The sequence below is a fragment of the Athene noctua genome, chromosome 6 (assembly GCF_965140245.1).
Source record: "Athene noctua chromosome 6, bAthNoc1.hap1.1, whole genome shotgun sequence".
Taxonomy (NCBI): Eukaryota; Metazoa; Chordata; class Aves; order Strigiformes; family Strigidae; genus Athene; species Athene noctua.
In genome coordinates this window covers 44,943,304-44,960,910 of record NC_134042.1, presented here as the reverse complement: position 1 = coordinate 44,960,910, position 17,607 = coordinate 44,943,304, and the positions used below count along the sequence as shown (strand labels likewise).

General features: G+C 40.0%; 1 protein-coding gene across 1 annotated transcript in view; it reads left to right on the top strand.

Annotated features, from left to right (window-relative positions):
• KCNH5 (potassium voltage-gated channel subfamily H member 5) overlaps positions 1-17,607 on the top strand; it is a 161,842-nt gene that overhangs the window by 52,610 nt on the left and 91,625 nt on the right. The window contains exon 7 of the mRNA XM_074909325.1: positions 7,067-7,496. Within this exon, the coding sequence (XP_074765426.1) occupies positions 7,067-7,496 (430 nt within the window). The remainder of the gene's footprint in view (positions 1-7,066; positions 7,497-17,607) is intronic.

Genomic DNA, 17,607 nt, shown 5'->3' with positions numbered 1-17,607 from the left:
TAATATTTCTGCTTACTTCACTAAGAAACCAATGAAATTACCGAGAGTTGCCACTTGTAACCCTTGCTAGATTTCCTTTTAATGGTTTCCGTTTCACCATCCTTTTCACAAGTTCCTCAGTCACTTTACAATCCCAGTTGTGGGCCCTGTTTTCTCCATGTTTCCTAATAATTTCACCCCTTGTGTTACTGAAATACTGCATTTCCTTTATTTAGACAATGGGGTATATCAGAGAAAGTTATCAGGAAAACTTGGCTACATCCCAGCTAACCTAAGCTTAGCAAACCTATTGCTGCACTGATTGCATTTTGATTTATCTCAGTGTTTCTAATTACTCTTCCCCTTAACATTTGTTCAGGTAATGTATCTGTTTATTTCCTTCCCGATACATTAGCTTTTCTGGAAAACATCAACATCATCTTTGAAAACTAAGAATTAATTTAATTTTTAGCCCAAGCCTGGATTATTTTTACTTCATTGCAGCTTCATCACTTTTGCTGTTCTTTTTTTCATTTATGAATGTGAAGAATCTTTGGGTATTTGTTTTAATGTTCTTTATAAAGTGTTATCTCTTGACCTCATTTGGCAACTAAGCACCACACATCCTCTCACTCACTCCTCGCCGCCGGTGGGATGGGGGAGAGAAATGGAAGAGTAAAAGTGAGAAAGCCAGTGGGTTGAGATAAAGACAGATTAATTAGTAAAGCAAAAGCCATGCACACAAGCAGAGCAAAACCAAGGAATTCATTCACTGCTTCCCATGGGCAGGCAGGTGCTCAGCCATCTTCAGGAAAGCAGGGCTCCATCATGTGTAATGGTTACTTGGGAAGATAAATGCCATCGCTCTGAACATACCCCCCTTTCTTCTTCTCCCAGCTTTATATGCTGAGCATGATGCCTTATGGTGTGGGACATCCCTCTGGTCAGCTGGGGTCAGCTGTCCTGGCTGTGTCCCCTCCCAGCTTCCATGCACCCCCAGGCTACTCTCTGGTGGGGTGGGGTGAGGAGTAGAAAAGGCCTTGACTCTGTGTGAGCACTGCGCAGCAAAAATGAAAATGTCTCTGTATTATCAACACCGTTTTCAGCACAAATCCAAAACATAGCCCCACACCAGCTACTGTTAAGAAAATTGACTGTATCCCAGCCAAACCCAGCACATTCTCTACACCTTATTCCGTACCACTTATGTCATGCCCACACTATCCAATACAACCTCAAGAACAACCCCCCACTTCCTATCCTTTGATATAATACACAGCTATTATCCCAGGTGTCCTCTGCTGCCACATGCCTGTCTGTCCTATCTCTCACAGTTCAGTTGTCTTCACTTGTTGTTGCCTATAGTTCAAAATACGGTAATTTATAATTTACCAGCTTTTTGCCCTTTTGTGATCAGGAACCCCAGTCCGGGTTTACTTTGTGATTGTTCGTTTTTTCATGAACTGATTCAGGTCCTTCTTCAAGCCAATGGGGACTTCTGCAAAATCCTATCACAATCAAATGTAGTGTAGCATCACTTTCTGTGGAGTAATTGGCTATTCAATGAAGAAATAAGCATGCTGTTGCATCTGCAGAAAATCTCAGCCTACAGTTATTAATAGCATTTATTCTCTAAGCTTATATTGAGAAAGATAAGTCTCACATTGTGAGGCAGTGCTCTGTAATATCTATCTCTGTAATAACATAATACAGGTTTGGATGCTGCCCAGATCCGGGCTATCCAGATTTCTAAGGATGGGTTTAATTTCCCCTTCTGTAAGCTGTGTAAGTGATAGGCTTCAGCTTCTTTATATTCAGTGGGAGGGGAGAGGGACAGCTCCGGGAGGTTATTCATCCTGTCCCTGGCTGTCTGAGATGGACTGGGTGAATCAGTCTTCTGACATGCTTCTTTCTTCACTCACCAGGGAGGAAAGCTGGACAATTCACATAGACTGGATGGTTGGCCGTAAGGTTGCAGCATTATGTGAGATGAATCCCAGCCCAGGAGGGTGGTTAGAGCTTGGTCGTGGTGTGTTTGTGGCTTGTGCATGTGTGCTCAAGCTCAACTTACATGAAACCATTTTGCTCTTGCACGGAGATAAAGAGCTCAGCCTGGGCTGCAAGCTCCTCAGAGGATTTGATCACTTTAGTGGCTAGTTTTGCTGAATGCAGGTTGCTGTAACTGCCTTGCATCTAGTAACTCTAAGCATGTTAGTTTAAATTTAAGTTAAGGTCTGTATATACTGCAGTCACACCTTCGACTGCAGTGGCAACATGCCCTACAGCATTTCATAGAAAGATTCCCAGCTCTGGTTCTTGGCTACTTCATAAATTCTTCAAAACCACAGTGTGCTGAACATCAAAATGTAGTGAAAAGTTCTTCTTTTCTTTTCCTCTGACCTTTTCCGAGACAGTGTCTTCTGTTAAATGATGCAGTACCAATCCCTATTTTCAGAGCTGGGAGGATTTCGGTTTTAGAACATATTTAAAATGGATATTTCATTTTTTTTTGTTGCTGTTGCATATGTGCCCACAGCTATCAACAAATAAATAAAAAACCATGGAGTGAAATCTAATCGAAAAAGTGCCTAGAGTTAAAAACACATTGTTACTTAACAGGAAAAAAAAAAACCCAACAAAAACCAAAACAAACCCAACCCAAATTTACCATTTTAGCATACTGGGATTTAATTTTGAGGCTTAAGCAGATTTTTGTATATTGAGATAGTAGAAAATAATGGCTGGTTTTGTTTTTATTTTACTTTTTTTTTAAACATTGATGCAACACTTTCCTACTGCAGAAAAGACAGATTAGCAAGTAACCAGCTGATTAAATCTTTTACGTCTTTTGCAAAGATGCAACTCTGCTATTGTGTTGCTCCTTCAGCGTAGAACAGACTCCACTCTCTCTTTCCTGGTTTAGGAGGACATCTCTGGCACGCATACTAACTTGAATAATTTCCTGCACTAGTTAACCTTCATTTCCCTTTGGTGACACAGTTCCCTTTATCCTGCATGTTTGGCTCTTGACCCCTGTATAACATGACTTTGACAGCTTCATCCTTCGTATTGCCTGGCTTATCAGGGCTACATTAAGCAGAAGAGAACTTAGCGCCCTGTTCTTGTTTGAGGTGCAGAGGTCTGTTCCCATGGCGTGTATCGCAATTGCAGGAAACATCTGTCTCAGCCTTGTGGTCAGGAAAGTTTAGTCAGATGCAGACACAAAGCTTAGACACTTCTTTCATCCTGAAAGACTGAAGTTTGACAATGTGGTAACATCTAGAATCTGAAATGGCAAGATTCAGGTGATTTTAATAGGAAGAAGTGGTGTCTCTGCATTTCAGACTGAGTGCTGTCATCACTTGTGCCTCCACTATCAAACTGAATTTCCTTTCTTAGTATATCAAGATAATTTGAGAATACAGACTTTGCAAGGTGCTTATGTCAATAGACGTGGGCTTTGTTTAATCATGAATAGCTAATTTAATTCCAAAGTTGAACATCCGTTCCTCAAAAATGTCTTTCTGAGTAAATTTCATATTGTCTGCATCTTTTGTCGTGTCTTCAGCTGTCTGGTAAGTAGAAATGGTGGTGCAAAAAGAACTGGTCCAAAGCTACCGTTCATGTCCCCTCCTGATCCAGTGGCCTTAGAAGTCACTGAGAAAGTCTTCTGTGACTCACACTTTTAATACTTACGCAGATTATTTGTATCAGATAGGAAATTGGTTCCAAACTTGACACACAAAGTGCAATCTGGAGTAGGTGGTTTTTCAGTTAAAAGATCTCTACAGCTGAGGTGATTGAAGATGAGCAAACTGAATGTCTTTGTCGGATTAAGACATGATCCAATAAATTTAGACAAAACCTCAAGGGACAGGATTGGCTGGTTCATACCATAATGAGATATTCTCAGTCAGAGAACAGAGACCAGCAGATATTACAGACAATAGGCCCAGTTGACTAAATACGGTAATAGAGTGACACATGCTTCTCCCAGAAGGTTGGATCTTTGGTATCAAAAAGATGTGTTATTTACACCATGCTACTACCAAATGGGATTATATGCTCTACTCAAGGTTTCTAATCACTTCTCTGTTTCTTGAGTACTGAGATGACTTCAATTAGAGCAGAAGCTCATCCTTTTGTTGAAGGGTTTCCAAAATATGCTTTATGGAGCATAAATACAGTTAAAAGACAAATGGAATTAAAGGCAGCCAGCTATCAGATCAGTTTAGAACACTGAATTTCTTAATAGCCTAAACTTAGTTCAAGGCAGTTAGTCTTTCACATAATTTCCACCCAAGAGATCATTGCTGAATCTTAGGCAGAGCTTTGCATATTAACAATTGTGTATTTATTGTCAGGTGATTTTTTAAGTATAAAGGTATGAGCTTGAGCCAACTCAGTACTTAAACAGTGCGATGCATCACATGTTCATTTATTATATGCTTAATTGCTCTTTCCTAGGTAGTGTTTTATGGAATAGGCTTTTAAAGCTTCCAATAGTGTCTTCATATTTTTCAAGATTAGACATGAAATGTGAATGCTCAATAAATATCTGATTTTTTAGCCTTAAAGTAGTGGGTCAGACAGAAGTGACTTTAAGACCTACAGTGAAACTTACTTAAATGAATTATTCTTTGGAAGAATACATTCCAATGTCAGCTAAACTGAAACACTTCTCTTTGTTTTATGCAGAAGAGATGTGACTGTTATCTGTGCTTAGGAAAAAAACCAGCCCCATAGCACAAACTTTCTCCCAGACTTTGAAATAAATGCTGTATTTTTATATTAGTTGTACAACTGCTAAACTGTCCATGTAACTTAGAGAGAGAAAATGTTGTATTGATGGAGTGTCAGACTGTAAACTCTCCTGATCAAGTGTTGACTCTCTGGGTTTGTGTGGTAGAAAGTGCAGTGTAAGCCTTGCCACTGGGACAAACTTAAACTACTGGGTACAAAAAGGGGAGTCCCAAGTTTAGATTCTAGGTCTGTAACTCCTTCCCTAGCCATAATCTTGGTAATGAACAGTGTCTCTTTAAAATAGAAATAATGTGTATCTCTTCCTTGGCCACTGAAGTAGGACCTGATCCTATAAAAACAAAAATCCTGCTGTTTCATCCTTCTGATTTCACAGCAAGTTGTAAACTTTCAGAATTGGTGTTAATTCACTGAAACCCACGGCAGATTAATTTCCTGAAATACACTACTAAACTACTGTGTATGTTTCTTTTCTAATGTAGCTATGTTTTCTTGGGGGTCTGACCCTCATTCAGTAGTCCATTGGCCCCAGTCCATTGTGTAATGAACACTGTAAAGGACTTTCCAGTTTATTGAACAAGCTGGCAGTTCAGAGTGCATCACAGACATATATCCCAAAGCAAATCAGTAGATATACATTTAGATGGAAATAGAATAATAAACTATACCCATGTCTTGTGTAAATCCAAAATACAGAAATCAAAATGGGAAAATTCCACTTCCCTCCATGGTATTAGTCATCATGAGAGCTTGAATGCAAATATAGAAATTCAATTTATTGAGGATTTGAGGATGTGAAACAAATTCCAACAAGATTTGAAAAGCATACAAGAACTTTGTCAAGCAGATTACATCTAGAAATATCAGATGTATGTTACCCTTCAAACATTAGTTGTGAAAGAAACAGAGGTGCAAAAGAGATTAATGTTTTTCTGGTATGGAAAACTCCAGAAACTCTAGTCTTTTACCGTTTGATAATATAATTAGGCAGTGTTTTGACTAGACTGATTTGATAATGATGCATAGAAAAGGGCAATTTAATCTTGGCACAGTAACTAGGAATGTTTGCCTCATTGCTTTCTATGTCTTAATTTCTACTTTAAATTAAATGTCTTTAGCTTCTAAATGTTTTATATTAGAAACCTTCCTTTACAAACCTTCTATTTTGAGCCACTAATTAATTTAATGTACAAGTTAGGTATATCATGGGATTGCAATAGATCAGGAACATATTTTTCTTCTCTTTCTGCATCTATAAACCCTATTAAAATACATTGCAAACCATTTGTGCGTTGAGGGGGACATACACATTTCTTGTTCCCTCTCAGATGTTTCCATTAACTTTTTGATGGGCCCTGTGCTTCTATTCCCTAAATATTTGTACTTCCATTTATTCGTACTTCATTTATCTTGTGTGAAAAAAAAAAACCAAAACCAAAAACACAAACCCACAAACCAACAAATGCACAAATACTTGCTTTAGGAAAATATCGGCAATGTCTGTTAATCAGAAAGGAAATGAACCCTATGTGCAATGGCTTGTGGTTTTCTTGCGTGTGCCTTGTGGTCTGTATTGCCCTCACTCATACAGGTGATGTGCCCACAGTTACTTCCATGTTCAGTGAGTGAGACTTCCTGTTAATAACAAAACATCCAGAGTTATATTAGCTCTCGTGAAGGATAATATGAGGTCGAGACTGTTGGACTAGAGGAGGTTACCCAGCTACTCTCTGGTGGAGAAGAACAATAGGCAGATTTCTCTGTAGTTACCCATTACAATTACTTTCTGAAGTTTCTCTTGAGCATATGTTAATCCTGAGGGTTGTCGAAGTAGGTGGACCCCTGTTTTGGTCAGAATAGCAACCCTCTCCTTGGATTTAATAGAATACTGTTCTCTGAGAAGCTTTGAGAAGACTCCATTTGGATGGTGTAGTTCCATCTGTGATTGCTCTTCCACCACAGTTGATCTTCCTGAGGTCAAAGCAGAGTCTTCTGTTTACTTCAAACTGGCAAAGTATTGGATCGCTCCTTTTTGTGATAAACGCGCCATTTTTCACTTTGGATTCCACAGAACTCTTTTGTTACTTGGAAAGACGGAGCTTGAGCAAAGTAATTTATCCACCTAATGAGTGCCAAACTTGATATACCCTGATGAGGACAAAAGTACTGGGGGGGGGGGGAGGGAGGGTTTGATCTTTTATTTTATCATCTGGGACATGAAAAATTGTATAGAAAGATTTAAAGCAAATGCAGAAATTGCTGTATCGCCTTCTGTGTTAACCAGCAGGATATTTCAGGTGAAATAATGATTTGTATTCTTTTCTAGGGGATCAGTAGCCTCTTCAGTTCCTTAAAAGTGGTGCGTCTTCTACGACTTGGTCGAGTTGCCAGGAAGTTGGATCATTATCTGGAATATGGTGCTGCTGTACTGGTACTGTTGGTGTGTGTGTTTGGACTAGTGGCCCACTGGCTAGCCTGCATATGGTACAGCATCGGGGACTATGAAGTTATAGATGAAGTCACTAATACAATCAAAACAGATAGCTGGCTCTACCAATTGGCACTGAGTATCGGGACACCATATCGATACAACACCACTGGCTCAGGGCAGTGGGAAGGAGGACCCAGTAAAGACTCCTTGTACATATCCTCTCTCTACTTTACCATGACAAGCCTTACAACAATAGGATTTGGAAACATAGCACCGACGACTGATGGAGAGAAGATTTTTTCGGTGGCCATGATGATGGTTGGCTGTAAGTAGAATCTGATTGTATTGCGTTTAAGCAAAAGGTATAGCTAGTATGATGGTTGCATAGCACGCTCACTGTAAGCTTTCTTGACATCCTAAAAGATCTGAAGTACCTATAAAGAATCATGAAATGGACTTGGAATTATGGAAACAGGATTTGAAATTGTGTAGTTGCTCTATCTTTTAAATCGTTCACGAGACTAAGTGTAGTACGTACATAAGTGTGCCCAATAACAATTTTATATTGAGTTCAGGGCCTCTTCTTTACACTTAAAGATTACTTTGATCATTTTTGAAAGGTCTTGGCTGGAATTTGGTTAAAAATTACAACATATATTCAAATTCAGGTAGTCTGACTGAGTTTTGCTTATAAACTTGCACAGGCTTGGAAATGTTTGAAGTGGTTTTAGCCAATTCTCGAAACATCAGTGATTCCATAAAGTGATTATGTACCTGATGGCACTGGTTTGACTTAAAACAAGTCCTGATTTTATCTCTTGAACGTGGTGACCTTTGCCACCAGCAAAGCTAGAAGTGAAGGGAATCGTAAGACACTGTATTGCACCTTTTCTCTGCTTCCTGCTGTTTCGCAGCTCCACTGAAATAGTCTAAAACCAGTACTGGTAAGGCACATTTCTCATTTCATGTGCTGCCAAGGTTAGATCACTGAGCAGCTCTCCAGGTTAACAGAAACTTTCAAAACATAGTAAAAACTGCTGAAAATGTTAATATCATTTTGGAGAATTATTTTTCTGTTAAATAAATAATTCTTGGTATTTCTCTGATGCTTTCTGTTTTCTGAGCTCCATACGAACACTAAGCAATTATGCAACAAAAGAGCAAACAAAATCTTTTGAAAATAAGATCTGCATAATCTCTGATAATTATCTCAGCGAACACTTTGAGCTCATCTCAGAGAAATACTGAACTATAAAAAGGAAGTTTTCTTGCTACAGTCTTTCTCGGTCTTTAGAAGATTAAAGCCATTTGTTTGGAGATTTTTTTAATGCTTTTTAAAAAGCGAGGTTGCAGTTTTAGGACTCTGCTTGCAGCACGGTGCAATGAAATTTCTGCTGAACAGCATCTTTACATGATGGGTGGGTGTGTTTCGGAACATTTCGAAGTCCATAAAAACCAAATCCCCAAGTTAGAGTATTAATGAGCTATTGCAGCTAGGCCATAGAAAACCTATAGGTGCTGATTAGCCGTTTGTTGAAATTGCTTTGTGATATTTACAGAAGGCTGGGGATTTGGAGAATAAAGTTGATATAGAACATTTAAAATATTGTAATATTTACTTGCCTTGTCTTTTGTGGGGACTTCTGTTTCCTTGCAGAGGACATTCCCACACAAGGAACTAAGCAGCTGTGGCAATTGATGTAGGGTGGAATGAGAGCCATAAAACTATAATGAATAATAATAGTAGTATTAATGATAGTAATAACAAAATGGATACATGGCCTCAGTAAATGAAAAGGAAATGGAGCTTGTAACCTACTTTGTATTTGTTCTAGGTGGATTGTACTCTTGCTTTTTCATCTCTGAAACACATGTTAAAGATTGGGAATACACATAGTATCAAAGTTATTTACAACACTCTGTGTGTGTGTCACTGGCTGATTTTAAGTTTTCACAAGTGTTACAAATTATTAGATGTCAAATTTGTAAGTGGTGTCTGTAAGTTTAGTAGCTAGAAAATTGTGAGTAGGTCTGTAGGCTTATGGGCAAAGTCAGAAGTAGAATCTAAAATTCCAGAAGCATGGCAAAAGGACAGTTAAGTTGCTTGATGCATAAAAAGAATGCCATTAAAATAAATGTGCTTCTCTTGTGAATGGGGTGAAAAGCATGCAGGAAGGCTACAGACAGCAGAAACCTTCTTCTTAAATTCTTTGCAAGTGTAAAAATGCACAATTATGATTAAATGGTTGAATCTTTTGCAAGGATATCAATGAAGATTTGAAGATTTTCAGTTAATGCACATCAATATGGTGACTGCTCCTGAAATCTGAAGGAGTTGGTTGGTTGGTTGGTTAATACTGGTTAGAAAATATCCCAACTTCCAAGTAGATACTGGTCATGGGCGTTATGCTTGTGGTATTTCTGCAAAGAGATCAGACCTGTAGGATTGTATAAATATGCTTGCAGTGCCAGCTGCTGAGAACACAACAGTCTGTACACCAAAATGGGACAGGAAGGCACAACAAATAGCCGATGCAAAATGCAATTGCTCAGTCAGTCAAAGTGAGCTTGGGAAAAGGATTTGGCCCCAAGAAAAGGTGCAACTAAGAACTGAAAATTACTCATCTGAGTTGTTTTCAAAACAAGATGTTTCATTTTTTCTTTTGAAACAGTGTTTTGAGATAAACATTCAGCAAAATTCAATTATTGTTCAATCAATAAAAAACTCTGGTCCTTGAACTAACTCCTGTTATAAGCAGAGAGAGACTGTGAAATACCTTTGGTAGTTTTCCTGAAGAAGTTTGCTAATACCAGTAGTTGGTATTGGCAGTGTCTCTTCTAGCAGACTGTGCCAAATAAATGTCTTAAACTTAGCACTGGAATCAGAGATAGTAATTCATCACAATCCCAGCTGCCTACTCATGCAAACTGCAGATATGAAAGAAAATCTTGACTGTGTTGTCAGCTAGTGGTGGCTTGTTCTGCAAGCCCGAAGTTTCCTATTCACGCTGGCAAAGTTATCAGGACCTGGGAGAAGTATTTGGGGAGATTTGCAAATCCTTCTGGTGGGCAGGATTACAAAATGATGTACTTGTTTAAAATAGCCAAATTAAGATTCTGTAGCTGCTGATAAAGCATTGCTCAGTGCGGGGCAGCGGCGGGGAAAATCCAGATGAACGGGGATACTTTTCAGTATGATTGGCAGTTTGTCACTTGGTTGTTCACTGAGGACAGATTGGGTGGGATATTTAGACTGAAATATATCACCTGTTTTACAGGAAAGAGAGCTATGAATAATGTAACCTCATCTTGGGAACCTGATTTTGGATTTCTTTTTTGCCTCACTTGCTTTTTCTTGGTGTCCAGTGCTGTTCAGCAATATTTTTTCTGTTGCTTCTTGACATTTGTAAAGCTAAAAATAGCGAACATAAAGCATTCTATGACATGAGGGCAAGGTTTTTACAAGGGTTATTGTTTAAATACCTATTCTGCATTTGCTGCCTAGAGTTGCTGAATATGCATTAAAAACCTGATTTTTGCAGCTCCTTTTGTGTTGTTGATATAGGTCATTTCATCTCCTCACTGCACAGAACAGAACAAATAGGTAGGTCTGTTGGATCCTTTGAATGGACCAGGAATCCTTTATCATTCAGGAAGGACTTGTAAACTTCCCGTTATCTTCTGTCAGCTCACAGCCTCTAGCAAGAAATTCAATCCCTGCTGCTGCATGTTGCTCTAGCTCAGTTCACAGGCAGGTTTTAGGCTTCTGCAGCACAGCCAAAGATGTAAATGTAAAACTAACTGTGTTTGTGCCCTTCACAAGAAGGAATGAATTAAGAAAGAAGCCAGAAAGATATGTTTGGTTTGTACACCATTACTATCTTGCAACTCAGCACAGCCAGGACTTCAGTGAGTGGAAAGTCTGTAGAAGAGAAAAGGCATTTTGGGGAAGGTGGCAATATGGCAGGGCGAAACAGCTTGCAGAATTCAGGAGAGATGGGGTTTTCTGAAGAAACAAGTGTGAATGTTTAAATGACAAGACTTTGTGTACTGCCATACGCCTTCTTCCCTCCTGTGCTTCCGCTGGCAGAGAAGTGGCCAGCTTCCCAGCTTGCAGCTCAAAAGGTCTCTGATACACTTCTGCATGCTTCTTGTGTAACCTGGAGCAATTGGTTTGTCCCTGTCCACGTGCAACCATGAAGTTGCTCTGAATAACATAGAGCAGATTGCAGTCAGTCTAGCCTCATAAATATGGCATTTACATGAGTTTATTTGTCCAGCTGAGTGGGCCCAACCCAGTGCATACTTCATCTAAGCAGTCACAGAAATCCAGTATATTCCACTGGTCACTGAAATGGTCCCATGATCTTTGCTGCATGGGAAAATCGGAACAAGATATCGAAGGCAGGAGTGTCAATGAACATTAAATACTTCACTGTTTCTCAGGATGTGAAAGTCCCAGAAGAATCTCTTAGCCATTCATCAGTCCCCAGAAGAGCTGAGAAAGGATGCTTTGTTGGTCTTGCTTTAGGAAGATACTTCTATCTCATATACATAGCTTGCTTTGGCTTCTATTTACGTACAGATTTATGGGGAGGTGGTTCTGGGGGAGATAATATTTTTCAATGATTGGTTTTAAATTATGGTGAAGACAGTCTTGTTAATTCAACTTGCGTTTGTGTATGAGCAGAAGAATTTGTTGTGATTGTAAAGGATAATTTCTCTGGAAAACTGGTCATTTCTGCCAGCTGCTGGAGTAATTTCTAGAGAGCTCTTTCCAAAATTCAGTTTCTAATTTCATGGCTTGAAATGCTGACTTCTTGTTTTCATCTTGAAAATACCCAGGATGATGATTTGCAAGTTGGAAAAGAAAACAGACATAATTGCTGTCACTTTGACCTCACATTGTTATTGTTCAGGGGAGAGCTGATGAAGGAGAGCATTGATAGGTTCCTCTTCATACCCTTCTGTGCTTTTAATTTTACTAAACAGAGAGAATAGGACATGCTCTTTTCTACTGAGAACGGGTGAGATGCTCTCATCTGAGCCATCTCTAGTTCTAAAGCCTCCCATATTGAGCAATGGGTGAACAATGCTGAAAAGCTTATGGTTGCTTGTGGCACCCTCCCTTGCTGTTGCTCAGCTCTTGTTTTGGAGTTGTGACATGGACTGCCGCAGGCTGTCAGTCATCTCTCCATTGATCTGCCAAAACCTAATTCATTATTCAAGTGGGTTCTTTCATTGTTCGAGTAACATTAGTCAGTTCCCTGCCACTATATGGTAGTTAGCCACTTGAGTGCTGTTTGTATGAATCATGGAGGTTTATCTAGTAAATTTTTTAAGCAGTGGCTAAGCCCACGCACTGACACAACAGTGTGTAATTGTAGGAAAGCACTTCTCTGGCAGACTTCCAGACAAGCAATCCCAAGAGTCCATAGGATTTAATTTTTGATCCCAGGGAAAATGTATGTGTAAGATAGCACCTTCTAGCAAAAATCGCTACTAGTAATATAGATTAAATCTTATTTTTTTACATCAACAGGTAGTAATGTGAGAAGGGTTTACATTCGTAAGAATTTATAGGCTTGAGCATTTAGCGCTGATTGAAATCTAGTGCAGCTCTAAGGGTGTCCTACAAGAGTCAGTCCTGTGTGAGGGCATTTTCCATTCTTGCAGGAATCTGGGATATGGGAGAGACATGGCTCTGTACCACCTGTCCAGGAGGCGCAGAATAGATTGACCTCTTCAGCAGTAGAGGACTTGTGCCAGTTTTTGAGCTGCTTCTTAGAGTTTCTTAAAATGTGGGCCTTGTTCAAATCTTCTTGATAAAGTTCATGACCCCTCTGGTGAGCCATTAATTCCTTCAGCTACATACAGATGTAACCTTCAAACTGTGTTTGGCAGGTGGCATGCAGGATGCTTCCACAGCAATCAGTGTGAAGTGGCTGGAAAGATGGGTGACAGCCTGCAGGAAGGATTGCTTGCAACTTATTACCAGGTTGGCCTTGTCAAAGTTTTGAATGTCCTACAGAATTTGGCCCAGTGAGGGAGGGATGAAGCAGCTTCTTACTTCTTCATGGTCATCTTCTCCGGCGCTGTTTAACATCTTTGTTGGTGACACAGACAGTGGGATCAAGTGCACCCTCAGCAAGTTTGCTGACAACACCAAGCTGTGTGGAGCAGTTGACTTGCTGGAGGGAAGGGATGTGCCATCCAGAGGGACCTGGACAGGCTGGAGAGGTGGGTCTGTGTGAACCTTATGAAGTTCAACGAGGTCAAGTGCAAAGTCCTGCACATGGGTTGGGGCAATCCCAAGCACAAACACAGGCTGGGTGAGAGTGGATTGAGAGCAGCCCTGAGGAGAAGAACTTGGGGGTAGTGATGGATGGAAAACTGTCTGTGAGCCAGCAATGTGCACTCACAGCCCAGAAAGCCAACCGTGTCATGGGCTGGACCAAGAGAAGTGTGGCCAGCAGGTTGAGAGAGGGGATTCTTCCCCTCTACTCTGCTCTTGTGAGACCCCACCTGGAGTCCTGTGTTCAGCTCTGGGGCCCCCAACATAAGAAGAACATGGACCTACTCAAGCAGATCCAGAGGAGGCCACAAGGATGATCAGGGTGCTGGAGCACCTCCCTTATGAGGACAGGCTGAGAGAGTTGGGGTTGTTCAGCCTGGAGAAGAGAAAGTTCTGGGGAGAGCTTATAGTGTCCTTCCAGTACTTAAAGGGGCTACAGGAAAGATGGGGAGGGACTCTTTATCAGGGAGTGTGATGATAGGATGAGGGGTAATGGTTTTAAACTTGAAAGAGGGTACACTTAGATTAGATATTAGGAATAAGTTCTTTACTGTGAGGGAGGTGAGACACTGAAACAAGTAGCCCAGAGAAGTGGTGGATGCCCCCTTTCTGGAAGTGTTCAAGGTTGGACAGGGCTTTGAGCAACCTGAGCTAGTGGAAGGTGTCCCTGCCCATGGCAGGGAGTTTGGAACTAGATCATCTTTAAGGTCCCTTCCAATGCAAACCATTCTATGATTCTGTGATTTTATGATTCTAAATTGTACCGTGTGAATTTACTACATGGTTTGGCAAAACTACCCTAATAGAGGCTACTGAGGGCACAAGGATGCTTCCAAACTAGGAGCTCTTTTCTGTGCAACTGATTCCCTCTTACACCTCTGCACAAGCATTCATGCACCTGGAAAGGCTGTATACTCAGCTGTGCATTAATAATTATACCTCAAAGACAGAGCATTTTATGTAGGGGAGGTGGAGATTTTCTGGAGGAAATCATTAGCTTCTAACTGGACTTGTAAGAGACGTAGGGCTAAGGGAGGAGGAGGTGTTTATGTGCGGACTGCCTTGCAGTAAAGAACTGCTTGACCCAAAGTGGTTTTAAACATTGAGAGAAGGTGCTAAAAATTTTCCAAGAAGGTTGATTTGGGTGTATTTCTAGCTGTCTTGTTCAGGGTAGTTTGGTATTTGGCCTCGTCACCATTATCCCACTGGGTGAAATACCAGAAGTAAAGCTGTGCATCACCCCTACCCCTTGCCTTTGAAGTGAGCATGTCTTGATATTTCAGAGCTTGAAAAAAGGTTTTCAAAAGGCTGCAGGTCACCTAGAAGACTAGGGCTCAAGATTTCTATGTAACTAAGTCAGTGATATGAGTTATAAGTGAACCTAGGGATGAATTTATTAGTTTAGTATTTCAGATGAGGCAATAACAAAGGTGGCTAATTCTTTAACATCCATATCAGGAGAGAGTAAAACTGTTCATTCATATGTACCTACCAGTGCACACAGAAAGTTATATGAAGTTGTCTTTCAGTGGAAATTTCCCCTTTTGAGTGCTATTGGGAAAGCATTCTGACACTTTTGGGCTGCTGGACCATAGTCCAAGTTCTATCAGCTCTACAAAGCAAGAATATGAAGATTTTTCCACAATATCCTTTAATTATTAGCCATCTCAGTTATGTCTCACAGCTGGAGCAGATGAAGTGTTTCCAGGCAGGTTATTGGTCTCAGTGTAGCAGCTGAATTTGGCAATCTTAATATTGTCTGAACAGCTGCATGGAAAAGGCTTAGAGTATAAATGTAGCAGTAGCCTACAGTAAAAAAAAAGTTATTTTTAGGGAGTAAAAGATCGAGCATCATCCACTTTTTCAGGAAACTTCAGTCAAAGAGTGATATTGGGGTGGATACAATAAGGGTAATTGGCAGAAGCACCATAGAGGGCATAGGTGCCTTGTTTTGCTTTAACATGGCAGTGGATTTTTAGATATTCAGGTTCTAGTTTATAGCAGAAACATGTGTCTTTATATAAAGAGCTTTAAAACTCTAAAACAGTCTCCTTGGGAAGCTTTATGGGATTTTTTTTTTTTTTGCAGTTATTGCTAGTCTGTTTATGTAAGCTTTACTTTTATTATCATTCGCTTGATATGTTTAAATGAATTTATGGTATCAAGAGACGTGGGGCAGTGAGTGAGAGAGGTTAAGAATGAAGAAAGATGTTATTTCATGCTATTGAGTAATGTTATTTAAAACAACTGAAAACTGCTATTAAAGAAATGATACATAAATGTGGAAAATCAACATTTACACAGTGCTCTTGATCACACACAGTGCAAGTAACCACCTGAGATGGTCCCAGAGGGATTATCAAGTTGTCCTCGATTACTCATAACATCTGTATCTCTCAGAAAGCAAAAAGTTTTAATTAATCCAACTAGATCAGCAAATATAGCTGACTAGCTCACAACACAGCATGGCTTTATAGCATATTGTGCTAGAGGGATAAACAAATCTTAGATAAAAGGTAACCTCCAAGGGTATTATACCACTTGGATAGAAGGGGCTAGGGGGATTGTTCATGGCTGTCTGTTCTGAAGTTTCAGAAAGCCAAGTGAGTGATCTAGGCCTGTGAAATCTGCAGGGCTTGATTTTGTATACTCATGACATAATACCTGTGTGTGGTTGGCATTCAAAAGGGAGAGTTAGCCAAGTAAGTCAGGCCAGTTACCCAGGTAGATCCTGCCTGATTTCAACAGAGCTGTGCTCCTCAGTGAGCTCTGCTTTTCACTGGGTAAACCAGGTATTTTCTGTTAAATCTCCTTACTATTGGCCTAGCTTTACTTGCAGACAAGTGCTATGGTTTATCAACCAGAGTGTATGAAAGTTGTTAGGATGGGCAGTGGAGTGAGGAGACAAATTGATTTAGGAAGAGTCCCACTGTAGAAAAATTGAATCATGCCAGTAAATCAGGCCTTAAAATATTATTTTTTCTGGTCAATCAAGAGATTTCCTTGCCTAAATTTTATTAGGTTGACTTTCAGAACTGAAAAACTGTGTGACATCGTTGCACATCCAGGGAGGTTGTTAAGAGTTTGGGGTTTTTGTGGTTTTTTTTTTTTTTTTTTTTTCCTAAAAGAAATAAAATGCCCAAATCTCTGGGAAGTTTCATTATTGCGCTAATGCCTGTGGTACTGTAACATATTTTGGTGGTATTAAGAGAAATCTGGTAATTGGATAAAAGATGACAGATACTAGTTCTCGGTTTCGCATTGCTTCTTTTCTGTAGGTCTGAAGTAGTACAATGTCATGTTCCTCTTGAAAATACTGAGAGCACTGAGGACTGAGCTCGAACATCTCTTGTCTTCATTCATCTTTCCTCTAGCTTTTTCTACAAGAACCTTGGTAGAATCAGGAAAAACTTCCCTCTGGTGGAAGCATACCCTGTGTGGGAGTGTGACTTCAGGGTCCTTCTTAAAGAGCTTTACCCCTTTCCCTTCAATTTGGAGGAAGGACAGGATAGCATCCAAAATGGCATTTCTCCCCTGGCTACCTGCTGTGCATCTCTGCTGAGTCAAAAAAATCTGGTTGTGCTTCAGTAGGAACCTTCTGGTCATGAACGATTAAAACTAGTTTTCTTCCACTGGCCAGCAGCCAGCATGGATTTGGCAAGATGAGTTCATGGCAAATTAATCTGATTTCTTTTTTTTGGACAAGATAACTGCCTAGTGAATAAGGGGAATTTTAGTAGATACAATATATCTGAACTTTTTAAAAGGCTTCTGACACTTTTCTACATAGTGGTCTCATAGCAAACGAGTGAAAAATTATCTCAACACAGTCATAACAAAGTCAGCCGTAAGTGATTGAAAAATCTCTCTCAAAAAGTAATCAAGGGCTTCACTGTCAAACCTGGAGGGAACTACCCTGCAAGTCTTCGCCCCTCATGTGATTTTATTCAACACTTTCATTAGCAGAGTTAAATGACAGAACACAGAGAGAGTACATCAGGAGAGTTATGGGAAGGGTTGCATGCAGCTTAGATGACAGCATCAGAATCCATAATGATCCCGATAAATTGGAAAGGTGGCCTGGAATCAGCAAGGTGAATGTCAGTAAAGGCAGGTAGAGTGATGGAGTGCAGCACTTGTA